Source organism: Ambystoma mexicanum, chromosome 7p (assembly GCF_040938575.1).
Source record: "Ambystoma mexicanum isolate Mex_15411 chromosome 7p, UKY_AmexF1_1, whole genome shotgun sequence".
In the NCBI taxonomy this organism is placed as follows: domain Eukaryota; kingdom Metazoa; phylum Chordata; class Amphibia; order Caudata; family Ambystomatidae; genus Ambystoma; species Ambystoma mexicanum.
In genome coordinates, this window is record NC_090939.1 from 461956020 (window position 1) to 461983204 (window position 27185).

Consider the following 27185-nt stretch of genomic DNA (forward strand, 5'->3'; position numbering starts at 1 on the left):
GACCACGAAGGCGGCTTTTGTTCTCTCGCATCTAGGGGGGTCGGCTGCAGCCTGGGCCAATCCGTTACTCGAAGCAAATAGCTTTGTCTTATATGACTGCGATGCTCTCATCACCGCCATGAACAGGGTTTTTGATACCCGTTATAAATCCCAAGCTACAGACCTAGAGTTCCTGAACTTACGTCAGGGTACATCTTCTCTGTTCACTTATCTTACCAGGTTCAATCAACTCGCTGCTGAGACAGACTGGCCCGAAGAAAAGAAGTCAGCAGTGTTCTATAAAGGGTTGTCAGAAGAGCTGAAGGACACCGTAGCCACGGTACCAGTGGTTCCTACCGTATTCGGTGAACTCCTGGACTTGGTATTACAGATTGACGCTAGAAGAGCGGAAAGGAAAGGAGAACGCAAGTCAACCACACCAATACCCCCTCCCTTGGATTCTGTCAGTCTTCCTTCCTCTGTTCCGGAACCTATGCAGGTGGGGGCCGTCCGAGGTCCTTTAACACCTGCACAATGGGAACACCGGCGATCACACAATTTATGTATGTATTGTGGATCGGCCGAACATGCACTAAAAGACTGTCCAAAAAGACCCAACAAAAAGGCGGGAAACGCCAGAACCCGGCGATAGATGGAGTCCCTACGCCGGGGGTATACTCTTTGGACTCTCATGGGGTCGTTTCCGCCCCAGTCAGCCTGCCGGTAGTCTTTACCGTGAACCCTGACACTTCATTTTCATCTCTTGCCATTATTGATTCTGGGGCCACCGGTAATTATATGGACTACGATTATGCTGTAAAGAACAACGTACCAGTCCTGTCCAAAGCCCAACCCGAAACTGTACATGCAGTTGACAGTACATCCTTGATCTCCGGTATGGTTACCCAAAACACGTCTCTGGTCCGGATGCAGACAGAGGAAGGGCATGTGGAGACCTTATCGTTTGATTTGATCAAAGCTCCTCAGTTTCGGGTCATATTGGGAATTCCTTGGCTACAACACCATAATCCCGCTATCGACTGGGCAAACAGGGTGGTTCAGTTTCCTTCCTCCGTGTGCAACGAAAAATGCTTTCAGAACACAAGTGTGTGTCCAGAATCATCCTCTCAGGCGTTGGTAGCGTCCATGGCAGTCATTGGGGCCGTTTCTACCACTACGCATATTCCTTCGGAATACCTCTCCTTTCGGTATGTGTTTGACAAAGGGGGGGCGGATCATCTACCGCCTCACAGACCATATGACTGTCCTATTGATCTGGTGCCGGATCTAAAATCCCGGTTGGGAGAGTGTATTCTCTCATCATACCCGAGGACAAGGTACTGAAGGAGTACATAGACAAATCTTTGGTCACTGGGCTTATTAGACCCTCTCAGTCTCCTGCAGCGTCTCCTCTCTTTTTTGTCCCGAAGAAAGAGGGAGACCTCCGTCCTTGTGTTGATTATAGAGCATTGAATGCTATTACGATAAAAAATCAGTACCCCCTTCCACTGATTTCGGTCCTTTTGGATCAACTTGGTTCTTCTGTTATTTTTACCAAATTGGATCTCCGGGGCGCCTACAATCTCGTCAGAATGCGTGAAGGGGACGAGTGGAAAACGGCATTCAAAACCCAGTATGGACTGTTCGAGTATCTAGTGATGCCCTTCGGACTCTGCAATGCTCCGGACACTTTTCAGGCCTTTATGAATGACATCTTTCATGACTGTCTTGACCAGTTTGTTGTTGTTTACCTGGACGACATCCTGATATACTCACCCTCCAGCGAACAACACACTGAACACGTATGCTTTGTATTACAACGACTTAGAGAAAACCATCTATTTATCAAAGCAGAGAAGTGTGTATTCAACTCTACCGAGGTCGAATTCCTCGGTTATGACCTCACCAACCAGGGCATCAGAATGAGTCGTTCCAAGGTTAAGGCGGTACTTGAATGGCCTGTCCCTACCTCAACCAAAGCCTTGCAGTCCTTTCTAGGATTTGCGAATTTCTACAGGCGTTTTATCCACTAGTTTTCGTCCATTTCAGCTCCCCTCACGGCTCTGACAAGCTCTAAAAAACTATATTGTTGGAATGAGGAGGCACAGAACGCCTTTGAGGCTTTAAAAGCTGCGTTCTCCACCTTTCCGGTGTTACACCATCCTAATCCTCACTTACCCTTTCTAGTGGAGGCTGATGCTTCTGGTTCTGCCATTGGGGCGGTTCTGTCTCAGCGTTGTCCTGACTCAGGGGAGATTCATCCAGTTGCATATTATTCTAGAAAACGAACCCAATATGAGCGCAACTACCCCATCACTGAAAGAGAACTCTTGGCCATTAAGGACGCCTTCTCAGAATGGAGGCACCATTTACTGGGTGCACGTCATCTGGTCACAGTCTTCTCTGACCATCGGAGTCTCCTGGCGTTTAAATCAATGAAATGCCTCACCGCTCGGCAGGCCCGCTGGCATCTCTTCTTTTCCCAGTTCAACTTCACCATCACCTTCCGACTGGCCCGGCTCAACGCATGTGCCGACGCATTGTCGCGTCTGGATCACAATCCGGGCAGTTCTGCATCAGACCATTCTCTATTGTTGCCTTGCAGGGTGGTTTGTGGTTGCACACCTCAGCCTTCGCTTCGTTCCCTGGTCTCGGACTGGGTTTCCTCACATGCAGAGGAATGCATGGCCCTCAATCTCGATGTAGTACAGGGATTGCCATACATTCAGGGTCGTTTATACTTGCGGCCTGGGGAGGCGCGTCTCCGCGCCCTGGAATGGTCTCATGACTCATTGATAGCGGCCCACCCGGGTCACCAAAAAACTCTGGACTCCTTGCGTCGCTGGGCATGGTGGCCCTCCATGTCTAGGGATGTGGTTGACTATCTGGCCGCTTGTTCTGTGTGTGCCCAATGCAAAATATCACGTTCCAAACCAGTGGGTTTATTACAACCACTTCCGGTGCCGCACAAGCCGTGGTATATGGTCTCAATGGACTTCATAGAGGATCTGCCACCTGTGGACGGTTTCGATACCATCTGGGTCGTCATTGACTATTTCACCAAAATGGCACTCTTTATTCCATGTATGGGTCTGCCTTCAGCAGCAGTTTTGGCCTTTTTGTTCCTCAAGAATATCTTCCGTTTCTTTGGCCTACCGTCCATCGTGGTGTCAGATCGCGGCCCGCAGTTTACCTCACGATTTTGGAGAGCCTTAACTGCATCTTTACGCATTGACGATCGGTACAGTACTGCCTATCATCCCCAGACAGATGGGCAGACTGAGAGAGTCAACGCTACTCTAGAGCAGTTCCTCCGTTGTCTGTGCCTACGCTTTCAGTCTTCCTGGTTGACAATGTTTTTGCCAGCTGAATTTGCCTATAATAACCCTTTGCACTTGGCTTCTGGTGTGTCACCTTTCTACGCCATGTACGGGCAGCACCCACGATCGTTGCCCTTGGGTCCTTCTGTTCCCTTGGACAATCCGGCAGCTCAGGCATGCGTTCGGGACATCAAATCCGTCCACATGGCAGTTCGTTTGCATCTCCTTACTGCCCAGAATAGGGCCAAGAAATATGCTGACCGGCGTCGGATTCCTGCGCCGACATACAAGGTGGGCATGAAGGTCTGGTTGTCGACACGCACCTGAAAATCCCTGGTAAATGCATGCTTTTGCCCAAATTTGTGGGTCCCTATTCTACCACTGATGTGGTTAGTCCTGTGGCGATGCTGCTTTCTGTACCCGCCTCCTGGAAATTGCATCCGGTTTTTCATGTATGCCTCCTGAAGCCCTGTCCTCCTGCTACTCGCTTACCACTCCGCCCTTCTCCCGTCCGGGTGCAGGGCGATGTTGAATACGAAGTGGCAGATATCCTGGACTTCCGACTACGTAGGGGTCGCCCATTCTACCTAGTTGACTGGAAGGGCTACGGTCCTGAAGATAGGTCTTGGGAACCGCTGCATAATATTCATTCTCCTAGGCTTCTCGCCGCTTCCATGAGCGCAGGGGGTTGGTGCCGCCTTTGGGGGTGGATGCTGTCACACCTCGGCGCCGTTCCACACTACGACCCCGTGCTTCATACTGACCTCAGGGCAGACAGCGGAAAAGGACATCTGGAAAAACTATTGCGCTTCGCCGTTCTGTTCGGCATTCTGCAGCGCCATTCTTGATGAAGTGGAGAATGCCATGGAGGCTAACGACTACTGCACCAGCCAGACGGTTTCGAACTACGATTCCCATGAAACCTAAGGGAATTCGTAGTCCATAACATCACGTGTGCCTCCCCTCACTTGGCTCCACCTCCTCATTGATTTAAGCGGCAGCAGCCCGGAGGGCGCTGCTTCTGTTTGAATGTTACAGCCGGCGCTTAAGTTCCGTCTTTATCGCCTTGTTCCTGAAGCTCCTCTTTTCAGTTTCCAGTCTGTTCATCGGGATACTGTTTCCTTCTCCTTCATTCCGTGCTCCCGTGTAACAAACCCTCTTTTGAACCAAGGACTGCCTGTCTGCTGTTTGTTACCTTCTTGCTCGCCCGTGTACCGACTTGTGGATTGTTGTAAGGACTGCCTGCCTGCTGATTCTGTTACCTTCCTGCTCGCCCGTGTACCAAATTGAGGATTGTGGTAAGGACTGTCTGTCTGCTGATTCTGTTACCTTCTCACCTGTGTACCGAATAGGAAAACTGCCCTACGGACTGCCTTAGCACTTTTTCCCAAAGTTCTAAGTATTTTGTTTTTGTGCGCCTCCCACGCACCCCAACCTCACCTGCACTCCTCCTCTCGCTGCTCTGGAATCTTTCCATTTGGCTCCACTTTTAATGGACGTTTGCTGTTATGGATTCTACCTGGTTCCGCCCTATAGGTGCACTTTGAGGACGCCTTGCAGTTGTGAACCCACCCGGATCTAGTGCGTCCCTCGTTCCGCCCGGGACTAGTTACCCAACTAACATTCTCCGTTTATTATTTTGCACTGTCGTTGTGTTCTGCATCCTGGAGTATAAGAGAACTTTGACTTCCTAGCGTAAGACTTTCAGTACCTTTTTCTCCTTGTTAATTACATTACTCAGGATAGTTCCTAATTCCTTGTTTATAATATTTCAGGGGATATCAGGGCATTGTAATTTCAGGATCCAAGGACTGGGTTGTTCAGATACTATTCTGTCTTATCTTCATCTATTGGTAGTTGCTGTTATTCCAAGTGATTAATCGTGTGTTGTTTCTTGCAGCTGGGTCCATGGCGGCGTGTTTCTCCCCGCTCTTTCGGGTGATCGGTTCCTCTGTCTGGCACACCTATCAGCAGACGGTCATATCATCAGAAAGGTAATTTTCCCTCATAGAGAGGAGGCTCGGGTGGAGGCTCCAACCCGAGCTCTTCAATCAACGCACAGCTTCGCTGATCAGGCCTCCTGTCTTGTCTATTCCCGTTCGGTGAGTAACAAAATTAACAACTTCACATGTCAACAATGTTTCGTTAGCAGAACTCATCCTTTCCCAAAATGACTGGGTTCTAATCCACCAGTCATGGACCATGAATCTAGAAAATGACTTTACCCTCCTTCCCCCGGTACCCTGACAGTTCACCACCAGGTGCTTAAGCGTGTGGGTTTCGGGGTTCCCACAAAGTGTGCAGAAATTATCTACATATTGATCCCTTGGTCTAGCAAAGAGAAGTTCTCTCGTGGGAAGGAGATTGAGACGAAACCTTAGGAAATGAACTCTGGCACTTTCAATTGGAAAACGCCTCAGATAGCATGGTAAGAACCTTGTGGTTTGTCACATAATGATAACGATCGAGATAATACAGTACTTTGCATTTCGGCAATTGTTCTTATCCAATTCATCCTTTTTAAGACATTTTTTGACATACATTGGATTACAAATCAAATCATCTTCCACAGTTTCACAATCCCGAAGTATTCCCAAACTGACTAGAACTTTCCAACATCAGGACTTTCAGGTCTTTGTACAAAAAATTCTAATTTGGTACTAATATCAATATGCATAGAGAAATTACCCTCCATTCTACATGTGAGCGTGAAGATTGAAGTCCCAACTCATAAAATAGTTCATAGGTGCCCCTCTGCGAGAACGAACACGGCTAAATTACCTGTACTTTGGGAAGGTACCCACTCGAGGGTCCGCAGCCACACTTTAGCTCACTGTACCTTTCACAGAAGGGAAATAACCATTTGCATATCAGTCGTTGTCCCACCCACACTGAAATGCTATGGCAATTCTCTTATGAACAAGAGTACAAACAGCAAGCCCATATACGTGTTTCAGCCTTGTTGGGCCTCATCAGTGAGGTGGAGCTGTGCCTCTCTGAGCACAGTGAGCAAGGGATCCACGTCTGAATGACCCTAGGAAACTCAGAGTGACTAAACCTAAGTCCCTTAAAAAATCATAAATAGTCCATAGGCGCCCCTCTGCGAGAACAAACACAGCTAAATGACCTGTTCTTTTGGAAGATACCCACTCGAGAGTCCCAACTCATACCTTAAACAGGCTATCGGAAGGCTCGAGGGAAGATTAGGGGCAAACCTCCAGAGTTTACCCTCCACTGAGGCCCAGTCCAGCTTTTTTCTACTGGATTTATATCTAGACCATAGATGAGGGAAGGAATGGCCTTCCACTGTAAAACTTAATCAAGGGCACCCAGGAGAATCTGCAGTAAGCGTGTTTTATTTTCTTCATTTGGCAACCTAATTGAATCAATTTCCATTCATTATTGACCTCATATGGTCCTGTGACGGGAAAAAGACTCACTGTAAAGCCCAGATACTGTAGTTCCTTAACCACAGTAATTACCTTACCAGAGAGCCTACAGCTGAAAGAAGGGACTCCCTTTAACAGACTTTTAAAAACCACTACTCCAGACTTGAGGGGGTTTATCTTAGAATCATTATAACGTGCATACTCTTCTATGGCACTTAGCAAAAGCTGGAGTACCACATGGGGTGTAATCAAGCAAGAGAATATCATCGTCATAGGCTACCCAGTATAACTTCTCAGAGCTGATCTTCGGACTTATCACACCACGGCCAGCCAAGCAAGGTGCAATGTCCACCAAATATAGGTTAAAGAGGCAGGGAACTTATATGCATCCTTGCCTCACCCCCCTCTCAATAGGAATCGATGCAGACAGAGAACCGCAAAGGTCCAGCCGCACCTGTAAATGAGAACGCTGGTGGAGCTCGACTATTAGTGCTAGTAATGATGTCGGTAAGCCCCACTGTTTGAGCTTCAACCACAAGCTGTCTCTATTTACTAAATCAAAGGCCTAGTAAATATTGATCCAGGCCCCATGCAGAGGGAGACCAGCCTTCGCAAAGGAACTACTAGAAACCATACTCACAATTATTCCATTAAGAGAAGTGGACAAACCTTGTTGGATTGCTGTCTGATGTTTAGACAGGATTCCATTCTTGTTTGCCCAAAGTTCAAATTCCCTCAGCACCATTCCTGCAAAAATATTACCATCTGCGTCAAGCAGGGATATCAGGCGTTACATTTTTGGATCCCCTTGATCGCACTTCTTGTAAATAGGGATAACTTGTAAATAGGGATAACTATTGCGCCCCACCATGCCTCATTTATGGACCTCAACTTGACAACTTCAAGGTATTTATGTTCCTGCTATGCCTCTCACCACCTCCCACATACAGAATGATGATTCTGCAGCCTCCCAACCCAAACTCTCTCTCCTCCTGTAGCCCCATAAGTAACTCATACCCGGGATTCTTTTCTTTTTTCCTTTTTTCTTGCTATATTTATCCTTTTGCTTCTCCTGTACCTCTTCAATACTTATTCTCAGGCCTATTCATCTACCTCTGAACCTACCCCCCTCAATTTCTCTCGCCACCTTCTTCTTAACGTTTCTCACCTTCTCCTCCTTATCTTCTCTCACCAACAACTACTTAAGCAGCTCTGCAACTAGATCTAACTTCACAATCCCTCTCTTCCAAAGCAATGGGCCCTTCTCTTCCTAGCTTCCTAGTTCTCACTCTCCTCAACTTCTAGGGTCTCCCTCTTCCCATATCTCTGGATCTTCCTTATACCAATCTCCTGGGACTTTCTCTTTCTCCTAGCCTTCTGGATTACTGTGCCCCCAACACCCTGGAACTTTCGCTCCCCAACCCACTGGCTCTTTCTCCCAAATTTGCTGCCTCTCTCCTCAGCCTCCTGGGCCCCTCTCTCTCGCTCCCCACCCTCCCTCTCTCTCTCTCTGTCTCTTATCTCTCTGTCACACTCTATCTTTTTCTCCATAGCCTCTTGGGTATCCCTCTTCTCATGTTCCTGGGTCTCTTCTCTAACCTCCTATCACCTTCTTACCCCAGCCTCCTGGGTCCTTCCTTACCCATCGTCCTGGATCTCTCATCTGGCCTCCGGGCTCCCGCTCCTTCTAAATGTTTTGCCCACTGTCTTCAAATGAGCACATTACCCGTATTCCCACAGCCTTCTGCTACAGGCCTTTCCTTTAACAGGACATTAAACCCGCCTTCTAGACTCTATCTGGCCTAAGGGAATGCAGGTGTCGTGTATCTCCCTATGCAGCTGATGGGCCCTACCCCTAGGGATGTCTTGCAGTTCTGATATGGGGACATGAGGTTGGCTTATCCCTCTCCATGGGATGTCCTCCCTCTGCTTGCCACAGCCTGACTCCACCCTTCAGGAGGACCCCCTTGCCTTAAGCAGCCGTACGTTTAAGGGTGTTGAGAGCTTGTGAGGTGATTGGTTGACTGCTTGAGTGTTTTGTCTTAGTTCAGGTCCCGCTTCTTCCCCCAGTGGTTTCTGATATGATTCCTGCATCCACCTGTGGGCAGATGAGCATGCAGGCACAATCAGATCCATGGGACCGACCCATATTAATTCCCTTAAAGGAACAAGAGATTCTAAGGTGGCAATATGACAAACCTCTGCCTTCACTGGGTGGCATGGTGGGGTAACAAGGGGCCTCCCCTCTGGCAAGCACCAGCACAGCATCACCTGGCTTGTGGCGCCATCTGCGGTTCCCTTGGCAACCCCACCATCCACCAATAAGATCAGTGATGGAATTTCATCACATGGCCAAGTTGAAGTAAGGTGTTGATTTAGGCCAGCAAAAAATAAGTCAATAAAATATTAAGCACAATTAGGAGAGCGAAGCGCCGTCTAGCTCAGAAGCACAAAAGGACTCGCATTGCAATACGTGAGTGCTTATGATTGACGTTAGTTCCTTACTTCTTTGATCCTACACTCTTGTCCTATGTTTTTGCTGCCTGGTTACTGACTTCTGCTTTGCTACGGACACATCTTCGATTTGAGTGATCCTCCTGATTCAGAACCTGGGCTCTGGTATTGAGACCCTGCTTCTTCGTTTTCTCTTTTGTACTGTTTGCTTATGCTTACCTGGTTCTTGACACATTTAGTTTTAACGGATTGATACTGGATTGTCCTTCATCTGATGAATTGATCTTTCAAAGCCAGAGTGCTTTGAACTTTGGACGCCTTGTTGTTTTCCATTGCACTTCTGTTCCCATTAGAGTGCCCTCCTTACGTACGGGAAAATAGTTCCTAACTAACCATATTAACTACCCTTCCCTTTTAAACTGCCTCATTCAAACCTCCTATTTCTTGTGCTGCTACTCCTATCCCGGAGATCCATTGGAAAACATCACGAAAAAGAGAGTTTTTTGCCATCTACTTCTACCTTTCCATTCTAAAGCAGATTCCCAGCTAATTCAGGTTAGTCTCTCTCTATTTGAAGATTATCACCTTTTTTCCACGCTGCTCTGGTACTAAAACTGTCTTTAATTTCTTTTCAGGCTGGTGAATACCTGGTGGTATTTCTGCACTTCCAGCTGAACTTCTATCCCGTCCGCATCTCATTAGATGGGGTGTATTTCATTGGGAAGGTTGCCCTCTCGAAGGAGGCCCACAGTGGGCTATCGATTATCATTCGGTAACGGATCCTCTGCTGTCCCTGAGGACTTTTGGGCACATTCATTCCCTGTGAGTATTTACATAATCAGAAGCCCTCATCATTATGGATGTGGCTGATACTCTGACCAGCCTATTACAATTAGTCACAGATTTACGCAACAAGATGACCACTGCACAGTCGAATATCCATCATAGAATAGATGGTCTGCAAGAGCTGCCGCGTACCTCCTCTCGGGAATCAAATGACTCAGGTGCTGCAGCTTCGGCCCCAGTCTATCCCATACCACAGCAGAATCCAGCAGAATCCAGTCCCTGTGTTAATGTCTACTCAATTTCCATTGGCCCCACCGGAAGGATTCCAGGGTGATCAGTATTGCACCTTTATCAATCAGTGCAAACTTCATTTTCTCTGCCACCCTGCATCGTTTCCAGACTCGACCACCAAGGCGGCTTTTGTGCTTTCCTATCTGGGTGGCACTGCAGCAGCCTGGGCCAACCCATTACTGGAATCCAATAGTAACATGTTGTATGACTGCCATGCTCTTATTAATGCCATGAATCGGGTATTTGACACCTGATACATGTCTCACGCTACCCACCTAGAACCTCTGGAACTAAAACAGGGCGATACCACTCTACTTACCTATTTGGCCAATATCAATCAGTTGGCTGCGGAAACTGGTTGCCCAGAGGAGAAGAAGGCCGTGTTTTTTTTATAGAGGGCTTTCGGATTAATTAAAAGATATATTTGCTACAGTTCCTGTGGTACCTGTGGATCACCCTTAACTGCTCGATTTGGTCCTCCAGATAGATGCTCGAAGAGCTCAACACAAAGGCGAAAAGAAAGCTCCTCCTATTCCTCCTCTCAGATCGAAAACCCTTGCCACTACCCCATCAGCAGGAGAGCCCATGTAAATCGGTGCCGTACGTGGTCCTATATCCTCGGGAGAAAGGGAATGTAGGCGGTCCTCTAATCTATGCATGTATTGCGGCTCGGCAGAAATGTTTTTGCGGAATTGCTCAAAGAAAATACGGAAACCGAGAAACTCCAAAATCCGGCTGCAGCAGGAGTCCCTCTGCCGGGTGCTGATCCTTTGGATTCCTTGTCTTCGACAGGCTTGTTGCCTGTCTGTTTATCTGTTTCCTTACAGTTGTAGGACAAACTAGTTATCCAGACTCGATTGGTCCTAGATTCTGAGGCCACTGGTAATTATATGGACATCAACTATGCTCAACAGATTGGTATAACAGTGGTACTAAAAGCACAGCTCGAGATAGTTAACGCTGTTGATGGTACCGCCCTGATTTCCGGGCTGGTGGTTGACCAAACTTCTGGTCATTATGACTACCAACTTTGAGCATCGAGAGCAACAGTCTTTTGACCTCATTGTGGCCCCTCGATATAAGGTCTTTGGGGGGATTCCCTGGTTACAATGACATAACTCACACCTAGACTGGGTTACTCCGGAGGTCTCCTTCTTGTCTGCACATTGTCAGGATTCTTGTTTCAGTGCTGAGGCTGTTTTTCCTGGTTTTCCCTGTGTGGCCTTTTGTGAGGCAGTTTCCTCTATCAGTGCTGTATCTAAGCTTGCTGATACCTCTATCCCTAACATTACAGTTATTATCTAGATGTCTTTGATAAAGGTGAGGCCAAGCATTTGCCCCTCACCGGCCTTATGACTGTCCAATAGATTTTCTTCCTGATTCTAACATTCCTTCTGGCCGTGTGTATTCACTCACTATAAAGGAAGACAAGATTCTCAAAGAATATCTGGACTCGGCCCTGGCTAACAGATTTATCTGTCCTTCTAGGTCCGCTGCTGCTTCTCCTTTGTTTTTTATACTTAAAAAAGAAGGAGACATCAGGGCATGTATTGATTACAGAGCCCTGAATGCCATAACGGCAAAGACTCAATACCCGCTTCCTCTTATCTCTGTCTTATTGGATCAGCTAGGTTCCTCTATTATCTTTACTAAGTTGGACGTGAGGGGCGCCTACAATCTGGTCCACATTAGAAAAGGGGATGAGTGGAAAACAGCATTTAAATCTCGTTATGGTCTGTTTGAGTACCTAGTTATGCCCTTCGGGCTATGTAACGCTCCTGCCACTTTCCAGTTCTTCATGAATGACATCTTCCGTCACATGGTGGAGCAATATGTGGTCATCTATCTAGATGATATCCTTATCTTCTCGGACTCCTTTGAACAACACATCAAACATGTCAGTTTGGTTCTGCAGCGACTAAGGGAACATCGCTTATATGCCAAGGCAGAGAAATGTGTCTTCCATGCCACCAATGTCAACTTCTTAGGTTACAACAGCACTGGCAAAGGGTAAATAACTTGCCATTTTAAAAGTAACAAAACCCCTCTTGTTGCCCCACCAGGTGGTTTGTGGCTGTACTCCACACAGTTCACTCAAGGACAAGATTCACACCTGGGTGCTTTCCCCTCCTACTAAACTAACCGAAATCAATGTACATGTCATCAATTCTTTACCATACATTCAGAATAAGCTATACATCCCTGATATTGAAACCTATCTCTGTGCCATGCGTTGGTGCCACGACTCTCTAGTGGCAGTTCACCTTGGGAAGACTAAGACATTGGAACTATTAAGCAGGTGGTCCTGGTTGCCTGCTATGTCAAGAGATGTTGTTGATTACATCGCAACTTGTTCTGTTTGTGCCCAGTGCAAGACACAGAGACAGAAACTGGTCAGTCTCTTGCACCCTCTACCTGTCCCTCACAAACATTGGTATATGGTGTCTATAGACTTCATAATCGAGCTTCCACCAATCCATGATTATGATACCATATGGGTGGTAATTGAATACTTTACTAAATTGGCAATATTTGTACCCTGCCCAGGAGTGCCAACTGCTCCTGTTCTAGCGGATCTCTTTCTGAAACATGTGTTCTGTTTCTTCGTGTTATTGTTTCCGACAGGGGGTCTCAATTCACTTCGCGTTTCTGGCAAGCCCTGACTTCCTCCTTTGGCATCGAGGATCGATATTCCAGTGCCTATATTCCTCAAACTAATGGGCAAACACAGAGGCTTAATTCCACATTGGAGCAATACTTGCACTGTCTACAGTACCAGGAGACTTGGTTGACGGTCCTTTTCTCAGCTGAGCTTGTCTATAATAACTCAGTTCATTCTTCTACTGGTTCTTCTCCCTTTTATGTTCTATATGGGCCACACCCCTGTTTAATCCCTCGTGAAGCACCTCTTCCTGCTGAAAGTCCTGCTGTTAGCGCTTCAGTTGGATATCTAGTGACCGTGCATCGGGTCATCAGGGACCAACTGGTTCAGACGCAGAACCGTGCCAAGAAATATGCAGATCTTCACCGCACCCCTGCTCCTGTCTATCGTCCAGGAATGAAAGTTAGGTTGTCTACCAATAAAATAATGTTACGTGCTACACGTAAGCTTGTTTCACGTTTTGTTGGTCCTTATGAGGTATTCCAGGTCATCAACCCTGTTGCTTTATGCTTATGTCTGCCTAGGAATTGGAGGGTCCATCCAGTGTTCCACGTTTCCCTATTGAAACCATGCCTGCCCACTACCCGCCTGTCCGCTCGCCCACGCCTGGTCCTGGTAGATGGTGATGAGGAGTACGAGGTCAATGCGATTCTGGACATGAGAGAGCAGAATGAGAAGTGTTTATTTAAAACAAAAACTTTATTTAACAAGCTTGACATTACAACAGAGAGCACGAGCTTCAAGCAATGAATCGACATATGACAATAAAATATACAAATTAGGATATCAGGACCAAGCAGGGTAAGTGTAAAGAGTTTGCGAGTATTACATCATATTAATAATAGTTAAACCATTTGCAGCTATACCATCAGCAGGGGCCGGTGCCCAGAGATCGTGGGTTGTCACTGTCACCACTGTCATCAGCATTCAGGGAGTATAGGTAGGATCGGAAGGGGGCCCAGATGTCCCTGGGCCTACCAGCAGCCGGCTGTAAGGAGAACCAGTGCTCTCCTACATCAGAGGCCAATGTAACAGCTTGAAGCCATTGGCCAAAGGTGGGGGACCCAGGATGCAGCCAGAGTAACAATATACAGTGTGCTGCAAGTAACATACAAAGGTCGGCTAACTTCCGGAGGTCACGGCCGACAGGGGGGAACTCATGGAATAAGCATGACATCGGTGATGGAGCAACCCAGGATTGAGGATACCGCCCTACAAACCCAATCCCAGGATGCAGCTGGATGTGTGCAGGACCATAGCATGTGGATATAATATGCATTGTCAGTTTTACATCTCGGGCTCTGAGCCGATCTGTCGCTGGCCATCTGATGCAATTTAATCAGAGTGTAGTGGTATCTATGAAAGTATTTTTAGTTGGATCAGTTTAAACCTAGAGTTGAAGGCGACCGCTTGGGTGTGCATGCACATATACTCCCAAATCTGGTCAATCACCTTTACGCCCAGATCTCTACTCCATGCCCTCGGAGTCTATCCAGCAGGAGCCTCGCTCTGCTCTGAATAAGACCATAGAATCTGGTAACCTTCCCTCTCATCGTTGAGCCACTCATAGTTTCAGACAGTAGTGTATCGTCAAGAGGTAATGAGGGGAATTTGTGCCATCTACTCTTAATTGCTCGGTAAAGCCCTGTGTACTGTAACCAACGAGAGGGTCGTCTTCTCAGAGATTCCGGGAGGTCCTGTAATTCAGTAAAGCAGTCTTGAGCGAAAATATTACGGATAGTACCAAAACCGGCCTCTCCCCAGAGACGGACCATTCTGCCATCAACGGCGGCCAGCTCAGGTAGAAAGTTCCATAGAGGGAAGTCCCCGCGGAACAGATATTGGGTATCCACCAGTTTCCAGAGCCTTTTCCAAGCCACCATTGTGACTCCAGTAGGGTACGTGAGTTCTAACTTCAATTTGAAGGGGGCAGAATCAGGTATCGAATATCCAGGCTCTCAGACACCAGGCGTTCTAGTTTCACATATGGAGGGGGATCAGCGGGAGCAAACCAAAATGCTGCAAAGTGAGCCTGGGCAGCAATCCAGTATTGCTCAAAGCTGGGGGCAGCAACCTCCCCTGCGAAATGGGGGCAGATATTATATCAAGGTTTAGACGTACAGCACCGGAGTGCCAAAGGAATTAATTGATCGTCCGGGTTAGTATTTTAAAGAATGCCCTGCCAAGCCAAAGTGGGATGTTCACGAACCTATATAGGAGTTGTGATAGGACCACTATCTTGAGGACAGCCACCCTCCCGGCCAGTGTAATCGGCACGGTGCTCCAGCCTTCAATTTCTGAGCTAGGAGAGAGAGGTAGTTGCCATAGTTACAGTCATAAAGTGAGGGCTGTTGCCGGGTGACAACTACTCCTAAGTATTTCTTTCTGATTAAAACCATGTGAAGCCATGGAGGTTACGGGGAGTCATGGAGGCATCTGTCGACGGGAACAGTGTGGACTTCGCACAATTGAGCTGAAGTCTGGATAAAGTGGCAAAGAGAATCATGTCTTCCAGTATTGGTGCCAGATTTTCCTCGAGGGAGCGGATATACAGCAATGCGTCATCAGCATAAAGTGAGATAATCTCCGGATCCACTGAAAGTCTATTAGCCCTCTGAGAATGTCGTTGGTGAATTTTTTTGGCCAATGGCTCGATGGCCAATGCAAATATTAAGGGAGAGAAGGAGCGGCCCTGCCTGGTCCCCCGGTCTATCCTAAATTGGGAGGAGCATCAGTCCTCAGTGCGGACCCTAGCAACAGGGGATGTATATAGTAACTTCACCCTGGATAAACACTGAGTACCAAAGTTACTTTTTTCCAACACCAGCCACAGATATCTCCAGGAAACGCTACGGCCTGCGTCTCGGGGTTTGTTTGGGTAAGTATATTAAATAGGTGCTGTAAGTTGAGTGCAGTGGAACGACCCGGTATGAATCCTGACTGGTCGGGGTGGACGATGAACGGCATGTATGGTGCCAGTCGAAGGGCCAGTACTTTTGCAAAAAACTTTAACATCACAATTGATGAGGGAGAGGGGCAGTTAAGAACCACACTGCGTGGCTGGTTTGTCAGGTTTCAATGATACTGACATAATTGCTTCCCTAAGTGAGGGGGGGAGCCTGCCGGTAAGGCATGCTTCCTCCCAAACAGCCATCAGTCGGGGCATCAACCGCCCCTTGTAACATTTATAGAACTCAGTAGTGAGTCCGTCTGCACCCGGAGCTCTTCCAGAGGATAGTGAGTCTATTGCCAGAGATATTTCATTATTAGTGATTGGATGATCTATTGTTTCCCTGAGCCCCGTAGATAGCACTGAAAGTGGGATGTTGTCAAGAAAGGATTCGATTTCTGCTATTGGAGAGGTGTCCACATGAGTATAAAGTGATTCATAAAAAGAGCAAAACTCATCGTTAATTTCTTGGGCCGACAGTGCAAGGGTGCCGCCCCCTTGTTCAATGGTTGGAATATGGGAAGTCCCCCTCTCATGACGAATCAGTCCGGCCAGTAGGCGGCCAGGGCGTTCGCCCTCACCATACCTTCTGGCGACCCGAGGGTCATCCAGGAACTTGTGCTCCCGGTCAGCATGAGCCTGACAGGTGGCCAGCTTTGTGCCCATATTTCTAAGAGTATCGACCGACGGGGACAAAGCATATCGGGTTTCTAATTTGGCTAGGAGGAGCTCACTCTCTTCAATGGACTTGCGGATCACTCTAAGGATACCTGCTTCTTTAGACAAGGCAACTCCAGGGATGTAAACCTTGAAAGTCTCCCACAGGATGGCTTGGGTCTCTACTGACCCAGTATTGGTCGCAAAGAAGTCATTATGCTGGCTCCCAGCTCCGACTCAAACACTGTATCGAGTAAGGCTTGCAGTTTCAATCTCCATGTATGTATAGCCCCTCTCCTCTCCCCCCATTTGAGTGAGGCCGTGATCAGGAGTGATCTGAAAAAGTTCTAGGGAGAGTGGTCATGTGATCTATGGATCTGATGAGTATATCAGACAGTAGCCACCTATCGATTCGAGAATGAGAATCGTGGACCAATGAGTAGAAAGAAAAGACGCGGAAATTGGGGTGAGTTAATCTCCATGCATCAACTACCCCCAGCATGGCCTGTATTTCGATAATGTTTTTAGCAGCTCGGGAGAGTTGTCAAGGTCTCGTACCAGATCTGTCCCGGTCAATGTCGACTATAGTGTTAAAGCCACCCCCCCACAATATCGGGATGAGAGAGAACCCCGCCAGCAGTGAAGAGAGGTGGGAGAAAAAATTCTGGTTCTTTGACATTAGGACCATATACATTAAGTAACACCACTTCTCGTCCAAGAAGGGAGCTGAATAGCAGTATGTAGCGTCCGAGTGGGTCAATGTGGGAGATCTTATGAGTGAATTTGAGAGACCAATGTATAAGAATCATGATCCTCGGCTTTGGGATGAAAAGGTTGTATAGTGGCGTTTGGGACCCCATGATCTAGCAAACCCGTCGCGGCCCCTGCAGAAATAGAATCTTAACTTTGTGTCTTTCAATACGTAATTGTAGTTTACGCATTTTAACCGGATTGCCCAGTCCCCTAATGTTCCATCTCATACAGGTCATATGCTCATCCGCCATCAAGACGGTAGATTATTGTCAACAGGAGGATAATACAACGTCCACATAACCCATAGAAACCCAGCCTATTGATAAAAGGTGACACCTGGACCAATTATATCGAGGGTTCGTCACCTCTTGGCTCTGTCATCGCATGTCAAGCAGTTTTTTGAACTTTTGTCCCAGCCCTCCACCCTTTGCCCTGAACCCCCTCCCAATCAGAGGGGTGTAGTCCCCATTGAACCACAAATCAAAACAACAATGATCGCAGCACTGCATGGGGGCTGTGCACTAGCCTAGAATGGCACCCAGAATCCAACGTGGGCTTAAGAGAAAACATGATATGGTGTACAATTGCAAAGGATAGGGGAAATGCATTGCATGAGAAGCTATCGAAGATGGTATGGATCTATAGCTATCTTTTGGATATGGAAAATATCATGTATATGTAGAATGAGATCAAATGGACAGGCCCCATAGTGGCATCTCGTGCCCCATGTTAGAAACATGAATTAAGAAGAACGAATGGGTCAGCCAAGGGAAAACAGATCGGACCATCAGCCAGGGAAATGTTCATCAATGAATTTTGAGGCTTCCTCTGGGAAAGTGAAAAAGAAGACCCTGTCCGAGTGTTCAATCCTCAATTTTCCAGGGTACATCATAGAGTATTTGACACCTAGGTCCCTGAGCCGTCTCTTAGCGTATAAGAAGGATTTTCATTCCTGCTGGACAGCTACAGAGAAGTCTGGGTATAGATGAATCATCGCAGAGCCGAGCAGAGGTTCACCTTTGGTCCTCGCCACACCTAGCAAAGCATCTCCATCACAGTAATTTAGCACTCTGGCTATGATGGGATGAGGGGGAGTGCCAGGCCTGGGTTTCGCAGCCAGTGATCTGTGGGCTCACTCGATCTCAAATTGTGGTGAGAGCTTCGGGGTGTCAAGTAAAGAAAAGAGCATTCATTCGACATAATCCTCCATGAGACCATCAATTCTTTCCTCTGGAACACCAATAATACGTAGGTTATTACGTCTGTATCTTGACTCCAGATCATCATTCTTCTTACTAATCGCCTGGACCTGTCTGGACAATGAAGCAACCTCAGATTGAAACGATGTGATAACATCTTCTGCAACCTCGATGCTGGACTCCATCTCCATCATTTGGGTATCCGTTTTCTAAATCCGGGCTTTAATTGAGCTGACTGTCCTGCTCATGTCGTCCAGTTTAGAGCTTAGCGCAGTAAACCCCTCACCCATGTAGTCCATCATTTTCTGGAGTTCTGTAGGCTCAGAGGACGTTTCAGGGAGGCCACAGTCTCTGGTTGGGTTTCGCCAGGTTTAGGCGTTGACTTCGCAAATATATTGATAGAGCTCTGTTTCTTGCTGGTACCCTTAGTCATGACTATATCAGTTTGTATGATTGAGCAAGGTGGAGCAACACGTCGGAGAGACCCTGAATGAGGCTCACCTCGTGCTGCCCGCGATGAGGGCATGCCTTTCACGGGGCAGAACTTTCCCCTAGGGCCGAGGGTCTGTGGTAATAAGGCAGGCGTAGAGAGATCCAGTAAATTCGGTAGCGAGCCGGCTTACCAATGGCAAGGGTAGTCTGAGTGGACTGTGTGGGGGGTCTCAAGGACACAGGAAAGAGGGTCGCACCAAGGTGACTGCACCAGCATGTACCCGGGGCTGAAGTCTGATTGCGTAAAAGCATCAGCAGGTGGTGCCCTGTTTAAGGGGACAAATGGATTGTAGCCTCCCCCGTAGCCCAAGTCGTATGGCGCATAGGTAATTTCTATAGGAGCCTCACTCATGTTGTCATCCAGTTATGATCTCATCTCAAAGTTGCAGCTGCCCCAATTAGCCAGCCCAGTAGGGGTGTCCGGTGGAGCAAGTGAACTGGTCACTGTATTAAAACAGTTATGTGGGGGGTGGCAGCAAAAGAGACTTCATATGTTGGGTAGAAGGTGTGGCCAGTAGAGTCTTGTACTTCAAGCGCCAAAAGTATCAGGCCTCTATTCTCTTGCAAGTCTGAGCAAGGGCCAGAGGGGCCACAGTCCCCATTGGGGAGAGATAGTCTATCTTCATAAGAGATAGCTAGGAAATGTCAGATTCACATGGCCGTTGGACTGGTAATGTTGGTGGGACCACGTGGGTCGCAGTGCCCCAATCTTGCCAAGTCGAATTATATGGAGGCTGTGGGAATGCTACTAAGCGGCCCAGGGAATTCCCCCCGCCTGTGTCTCAAGTGTACTCACAGTGTGCTGGCCAGGGATAGTCCACCGGGGTTGTAGCGTGCAGAGTTGCAGTTTTTCTAGCGGATCAGAGAGGTGAGGATGGTTCTTGTTCTTTGGTGGTAGCTGTCGCGGGCTGTAATCACATTGCTCTCGGTGTGGGGAACGGGCGAGCAACTTCCCAGCACCCAATTCCGTGCAGGTTCACTAACCTGCGCCATTAAGCTGGCCGTCCTGGAAGTCGCGGGATCGCTCGTATCATGGGAGTTCCACGGCTAGTGGAGCTCGAGGGCAAGTGTCACGCACCTCCACAACTGGATGCTGGGGCCGCGACTCCAGTCGCACACTCAGGCGGCACCTTCCCTATGCACGTCCCTGCACCGTCAGCAAGACATGGCAAGATTCAACCAGCCTCTAGTCTGGGCTGATGCACACAGAGTGTTGGTGTTAGTGCTGGTGTCTGGGGGGGGGCAAGGGTAGAGGTAGATGAAGGTCCTGGGTCCTTGTTATATAGTAATCCGCCCGTCCAGCAAGAGGTGGGTGTCGTAGGGCTGTGTGATACAGCCCCGTCGGTGGTTCCACAGGATCTCTCCCCCTCTGTGGCCTCAGTTTTTCTCCCTGTTCTCGAAGTCCCGGTCAGCTCCAACCTGCAAGTCGGGCCCATGCTTGCTCTTGCGGCTCGTCCAGGGAGGGCTTGACTCTGTGTCAAGTTACTCTTCAGTTTTTATCTTTTTTCTTCCAATCAATTGTCGAGAACCACTGCACTGGTAAAATTGGTTCAATGGCTATTTGGTATTGCTTCGCAAATCCTCCTCATCTTAGTACTGAGTGATGATGTGGTAACTCGCTAAGGATCTTTCTCATCTCAGTACTTTCTCCCTGGACTTCTTTAGAAAAGTACATAGGGTATGAGGGCATGGCAGAAGAGGAAGGAGGTGAAGGAAAGGTTGGATAACTGTGGGAAGAGCATTCTACCAATGTGGTCTTCAATTGTCACAAAGGGGGTTTCTCCTACCACGAGATATACCCGCTGAGTACCGACCCCAGGGGGACTACCGGGTTGCGGCCTCACCACCCTGGCCTAATGGGAAGGGGCTCCCCCTTCGAACGCAGTTATGACATGCTGAGATTTGTCACAAAAGATGGTGTCATTACAACAAAAGGTCTATTTCAGTCAATGTAATAATTCAGACATAATGTATTCCTTTATTCTGTCATGATAGTAATTCATTTCAAACTATATTGGTTGAAACATAAGTATAGGAATGAAAATGCTATTGAATTTCATTTTGCTGTGTCATATACATTGAAAATACAGGTCTGCATTGATAGATGAAGAAATGAAAACAAAAGGAGATGGAATGAAAGAACAGAATCGAATTGTATTTTAAGTTTCTATTCCCACTTGAAGACACATACTGAAGAAGCCAAGGACCTCCAGTCTAGTGGGAACTGTATATAAAATAATCGCAGGTTATGGTCAGTCAAGGTGACTTTTAAGAGCACACCGAGATGCTCCTTTATGGTATTCAAGGCAGGCTTACAAAGCATAAAAACACTATACATTTTGATTGATAATTCAATCATGGCACTAGGCTTTGGCTTCAAAGAATGTTTTATTTCACATTGACTCATAAACTGAATCCATCAGCCTATAAAAGGTTAACAGAAAATGTCACTGACATTTAGATACAAAGCATCAGCCATATGTCTTGGATTAGTCAATCAAAAGCATTTTTCTTTGAATAGTGGTGATGTAGAAAGGGAATATTCAGGTGATGTGTTGTCTTTGCCCTCTTATTGACCCACTCAAAAGCATTTCCCCGGATCACCCAGCTGCATTTGCGCAGAAACAGCCAAATGGCTCAAAACTGTATTTTGCAACAACAACCCTCTCTCTAGAGTCAGTAAGAAAAGTAATAAGGCTGGCATTGGACATAAACATTTCGTAATCTTCACTGTATGATATCTACACGATAAAGACCACATGAATGAATTATGAGATAACATTTCAACCAACATGATCTTCATAGGCCAGTGTTTCAATGAAAAGCAAACATATGCTTACCCTGTATTTCACAACCTAGAAACTCCATGCGAAGGGTCGCCCTGTTGTTGTATCTTGTCGGGTATACTCTTACATATCGAGCGGTGATAGGCGGATCAAACACATTCTCTTTTATGCTTGAAGCATCTACATTACCATCAAACATCTGTGTGGAACAGTGACATGGTTCATATACCATTGCATAACAATAATGTGTTATTATCAATTATACTTAGCAAACAAATCACAAACAGGCATTGACAAAGCAATTAGGTCTGGTAGAGGATACGCCCTTCTTTGACCTATGGTGGTTATACAAATAAATTGCACTCTCTACATTTGAAAAGCAAGAACTTTCAATGTTGGGTAACCATTCCAACTGTTTCTTTGAAGAGGAACATCGAGCCACCTAATAACAAAAAGAATCCACAAAGATCAAATTACAGCCTACAAGTTAACAATATCTGTTCACAAGATAAGTATTAGAGCTTATAGTACAAGTTATGTAAAAAAAAAGCAACACCCAGAATAACCGATGAAACCATTTTCATTTAGCCAAAAAGTACAATAATGTTTGGGTGGAGACTTTAGTGGGAAGTGCAGTGATTGAAGGAGAACTTAAGCATGTTAAGCCATTATCACATCTGGAGGCTCTGAATGACTAAAGGTGGTGATACCTGCCAGGGATCGGTGGGAGATTCATTATCAAATGGTATATCCAACAGATGAGCTCTTGTTCACATGCTGAGATGCACAGCAGTCTCACCTCAGGGCCTAGACACATACCAAAACCCATTTGTGAAAGCGCCACATTAAAGGGCTATCATGTCGACAACTGAAAAGCCTTCCTTAGCGAAGAGGAAGGCTTGAGAATAGACACATGCTTGCATGCTGCTAATGTGGGAATTGGGGCAGTGGGCATGTTGTGGTTGGGTCCGGAAGCAGAATGTTATGCCACAGGGTAGGCAAGGAGCCGAAGGCGGTGCATCGAGAGGAGGAATGGAGCAGCAGAATGAGATAAGGAGGTCAGGGTATTTGGAGAGGTTAAAACTGATTGGGGACTAAGGGCTACTTGAGGTATAATTATGGAGGAATGTTGGAGGGTGCACGTACATGGTAGCCAGCGATGACAACAGGAGGGTTTAGGCAGGGGTGGTTTGGGAAGAAAGCAGAGTAGGGCAGCTGAGGTCAAGTAGGGAAAGTGGGAAACAGAGATATTTGTAATGACAGCAGCATAAACAGAGTGTTGGGAATGGGACAGATGACATCATGACATGTAACCCCTAGACATGGTCTCTCTACACCACTGGCTTCTCTCCTTGAAAGGATACGAAACAGCTCTCCATAATATGCAGAGGGTCTGGGGATTCCCTCTGTTTAGTTTACTCAAAACGCACTACGCAAGCTCCACTGCCAACTGACCCACAGATATAATTTCTTTGAAAGGCATATTGATAACAATTGTTGTAATCGAATAATACATTTAAAACCCAGAACCACATTTGTAAACAGTATCATCTAGATTAAGATATGTGTGTTGCATGTACTATGATAATCAAGACACGGTTCAAATATAGTGCAATGCACACCATATCCCTTGATTTTCCTTGTTCATTCACTTTAGTTGAAATGGAATAGTGAGCCAAGGTCAATGAGCATTCTGGTGACTGTCAGGTCTCCTAGGGTCCTTGGATGGGCAGTAGTCCCTCACAAGGTAGGTGGTTGGTTCATGCTGGTCAACCATCCGGGGAAAATAGGAAAATAGTGATCACACAATGTGTACCTGAATTTGCATGGTTGTGAGTGTAGGGGTATAGTGCAGTTGTTTTCCTTAACCTGCCATATTTCAGGAAGCTAGACCTGGTTTGTTACTGCTTATCCCAACTAATGGGGGCTCTGCTGCCATACCTCCCCCCTTCCACGGCATGCCAACATGGACCCCAACTCTACCTTTGTGCCATCTCTGAATGGAGGTGTTTTGCCTATCATGCACCCCTCACTCACCGGCCGATACCCCACAAGCCACCACCTCCCTTGCATGTCTTGCCCCCTTACATCTCCTCCGTTCCTCCATGGCCACCACTGCCACCTATCTCCCAAAACAAAACCAATCCTGCACCGGACTGGGAAGCAAACAATGGCCTGCAGCGACTCTGTTCGCCCAGTCGGCTTGCCAGGGAATGCTGCATTCAATGACAGGGAGTTCACTCTCTGTGTTTCAGTGCGTGCAGAGTGTACCAAGAGGGTGAAAGGAGGAGGTCATTGAAAATTTGCAAAAAGCAATTACAGTGACGCAGTCTTGCAAAGCTAGCTACGAAAAGTGTACAGATCTCTTCTACTGTCCAGCTGCAAACTATCAGGTGGGAAAGTTAGTTTTTCTATTTACTAAACATATCATGTTGAACAGTGAGAACAAGTCCAATCCTCGATTCATTGGTCCCTTCAAGATTGAAAAGAGATTTACCCCTGTCACTGTGAAGTTGAAGTTACCACTATGGCTCAAAAATCACCTCCAATGCATCTGATTTGTGGGTATTAGGTCAAAAGACCTTTTTTTTTTATCCGAAAAAAGATCACTTTAGAAAGACCGCTCTGTGACCACAGGGGCTGACGGGCTCTGTGAGCCCCATTGGCGTAGTTGTGGGAGTGAGAGGTGAGTTTTAGTATGTATGCGTGTGCTTGTATGTGTCTGTGTGTAAATGTGTGAGGAGGATGCATGATTTGAGGCAGGAAGGGAGTTGTGGGTGGGGAAATAAGGGGGCTCGGGGGTTAAACCACCATCACCCTGAGTAATGAGAGAATCAGTGGGACGGGGTGGGGTAGGGAAGGAGGGGGGCAGTATGAATTTGTGACAGCTCACACTCTGTATTGTGGACGAGCTGATTACGAGCATTATTGAACAAATTAATTTGAATTTTAGCGTTAGATGTTTAGCCTTCTTTTGTAAAAACGGTTTTAGATTACCCTGATTAATTCTTTTACTGTGTTTTTTGAGTGACTATGACCCTCCGTTCTTCCATTGATCCCTGTTGGAGTAAGGAGTTGGGAAAAATTCCTCTTTCTATCTTTTTCACCGCTTGCGTTCCCGCTTCCTAGACATTGTTTAAAGGTCATCCTTGCAGCACCGGAGCCGTTAGCCGATTCACGCGGCGCAAGCATCCGCACAAGTAAGAAGACCCAACTTCATATGCAGCAATCTTTTGAGCAGACAGAATCCGGCAACTCATGTATTACGCGCACCGCGTAACACACGTGGAGTGCAGCCGCAGCAATACGTGCACACCCGGCACGCTATGAAGAAACCGTTACAAGCAGAGTTACCACGACGAACAAGGCACCGCCAGCGGCAGTAAGAAGGCAAACATGTCGGAAGACAATACAGACAGTGGAATTCTGAGCCCCTCCTCCAGCTCCACACCTCGGCAGGCCACTAACAAAGATGACAGTGGCTCAGAATCCTTACAAGTACAAGCTGTGCCACCATTCGACATGTCAGACACCAGCAGCCTCGCCCCCAGATGGGCCAGATGGCTCAAGGAACTGCATATCTACATAGACGCATCAGGGGTAAGGGAGGAGCGTCGACTCAGAGGTATACTACTCCATTCTCTAGGACCTGTAGTACGGGACATCGTTTTTGAAATGCCTGAGTCTTCCACGGACACTTTTCAAGGCATCATTGACGCACTAAATGCCTACTTCGCACCCTTACGAAATGTTGATTATGAACGACACATTTTCCACACATCTACACAGGACAGCAGTGAAAGTATGGACAGCTTCGTCATGCGCTTAAGGAAAAGAGCAAAATATTGTGATTTTGATAGATAAAGTCCCAAACCATCGCTGGCTGCGCATCGGAAGAGTTCAGAAAGAAACTACTTCAAAAAAGCGGGACGCTGGAAGAGAAATTGCAACTCGCACGAGCAGACGCAGCCCTCATGCAACAAACAGAATCACTTGATAACATCAAAATCACGCAGTCCGCTTCCACTGCATCAGTATGCCCCATCAGAACATCAAGAGACTCATATCCCGCTGAACAAAAAAAATGTTACAGATGCGGTTTCAAATTTCCACATGTAGGCCTATGTCCAGCCATCGGACACAACTGTGACAAGTGCGGAGGCGAAAACCACTTCCAATCCGTGTGCAGAAACGTCAATTTCTTCCAGCCGACTGATATGTACAAGGACACGAAGAGACAAGATCGAACCTCGACGAGAGAAAGTTCGAGATCTCGCAGGAGGCAGTCGCCTGCAACATCCAGACACCAACCGCAAAGCTCATCCCGCGACACGCCACGAGAGGAGAGAAGGCGGGAACAGAGAAGAGACTACTCGAGCCGCACTAGCCATGATTCGCAAAGGAGACACTCCAGACAGAAGATCAGATATCTAGAAAATGTGCCTCGCAGAAGACAGGAATCGCACTCATCCTCATCCAGCGGGGACAGGAAAAGGGGATATGTACACGCAATTGGAAACAGCATAGCCGCAGAATACAGTCCCACCCTGCTACTACAAATTAATGGGCAAAACAAAGAATTTCTGATTGACACGGGAGCAATGGTAAATGTCATAAATGATGAGACTTATAAACTACTCAACTACAAGAAGTCACTGAAAGAAGCAAACACATTAATATATCCATACGGCTCCAACAAGCCTCTTAACTGCCAAGGGATGTTTGCGGCACACTGTCAGTATAAAGACAAAAATCAAAAGATCAAAATATATGTCATAAAAGGGGACGTACCAGGCGGCAGCATTCTGAGCTTCAAGTCTGCGATCCAAATGGGACTCATTCAAATCATGTATCAAATAATGTCGGCATACACGACCAGCCCGAAGGACATGATGAGAAAAATGTTTCCCTCTTTATTCAAGGGGCTGGGAAAATTAAAGGACAAACAAGTAAAGCTGCACAACAATCCCCAGATACCTCCGACAGCACGGCACTACAGGGGCATACCACTCAACATACAAAGACACGTGGAGGATGACATTCAATCATTATTACAGCAGGACATCATAGAACCAGCATCAGGACCAACTCCCTGGGTGTCTCCCATTGTACCCGTACCGAAAAAGGACAACAAGGATAGCATTAGCATTTGCGTGGACATGAGGATCCCAAACGTGGCCATAGAGCAGGAACGACACCTTGCCCCAAGAATGACTGATATGATGCACCTACTGCACGGATCCAAGGTGTTCTCGAAATTAGACTTAAATAAGGGATATCACCAACTAGAGCTACACCCTGCTTCAAGGTATATCACCACCTTTTCAACCCACCTGGTCTTATTCAGGTATAAAAGGCTCAGTTTTGGGGTATCTTCGGCTGCCGATATTTTCCAAAATGAGATACATCAAGTGATAAAAACACATCCCCAACTGTTTAAACTACTCGGACGACATACTAATTTTCG

At 47.0% G+C, this 27185-nt stretch overlaps 1 protein-coding gene across 1 annotated transcript in view; it reads right to left on the reverse strand.

The window, feature by feature from the left end:
* Window positions 1-27185, reverse strand: part of F5 (coagulation factor V) — a 1375529-nt gene that overhangs the window by 243807 nt on the left and 1104537 nt on the right. Inside the window, exon 22 of the mRNA XM_069636481.1 lies at window positions 21773-21917. Coding sequence (XP_069492582.1) covers window positions 21773-21917 — 145 coding nt within the window. The remainder of the gene's footprint in view (window positions 1-21772; window positions 21918-27185) is intronic.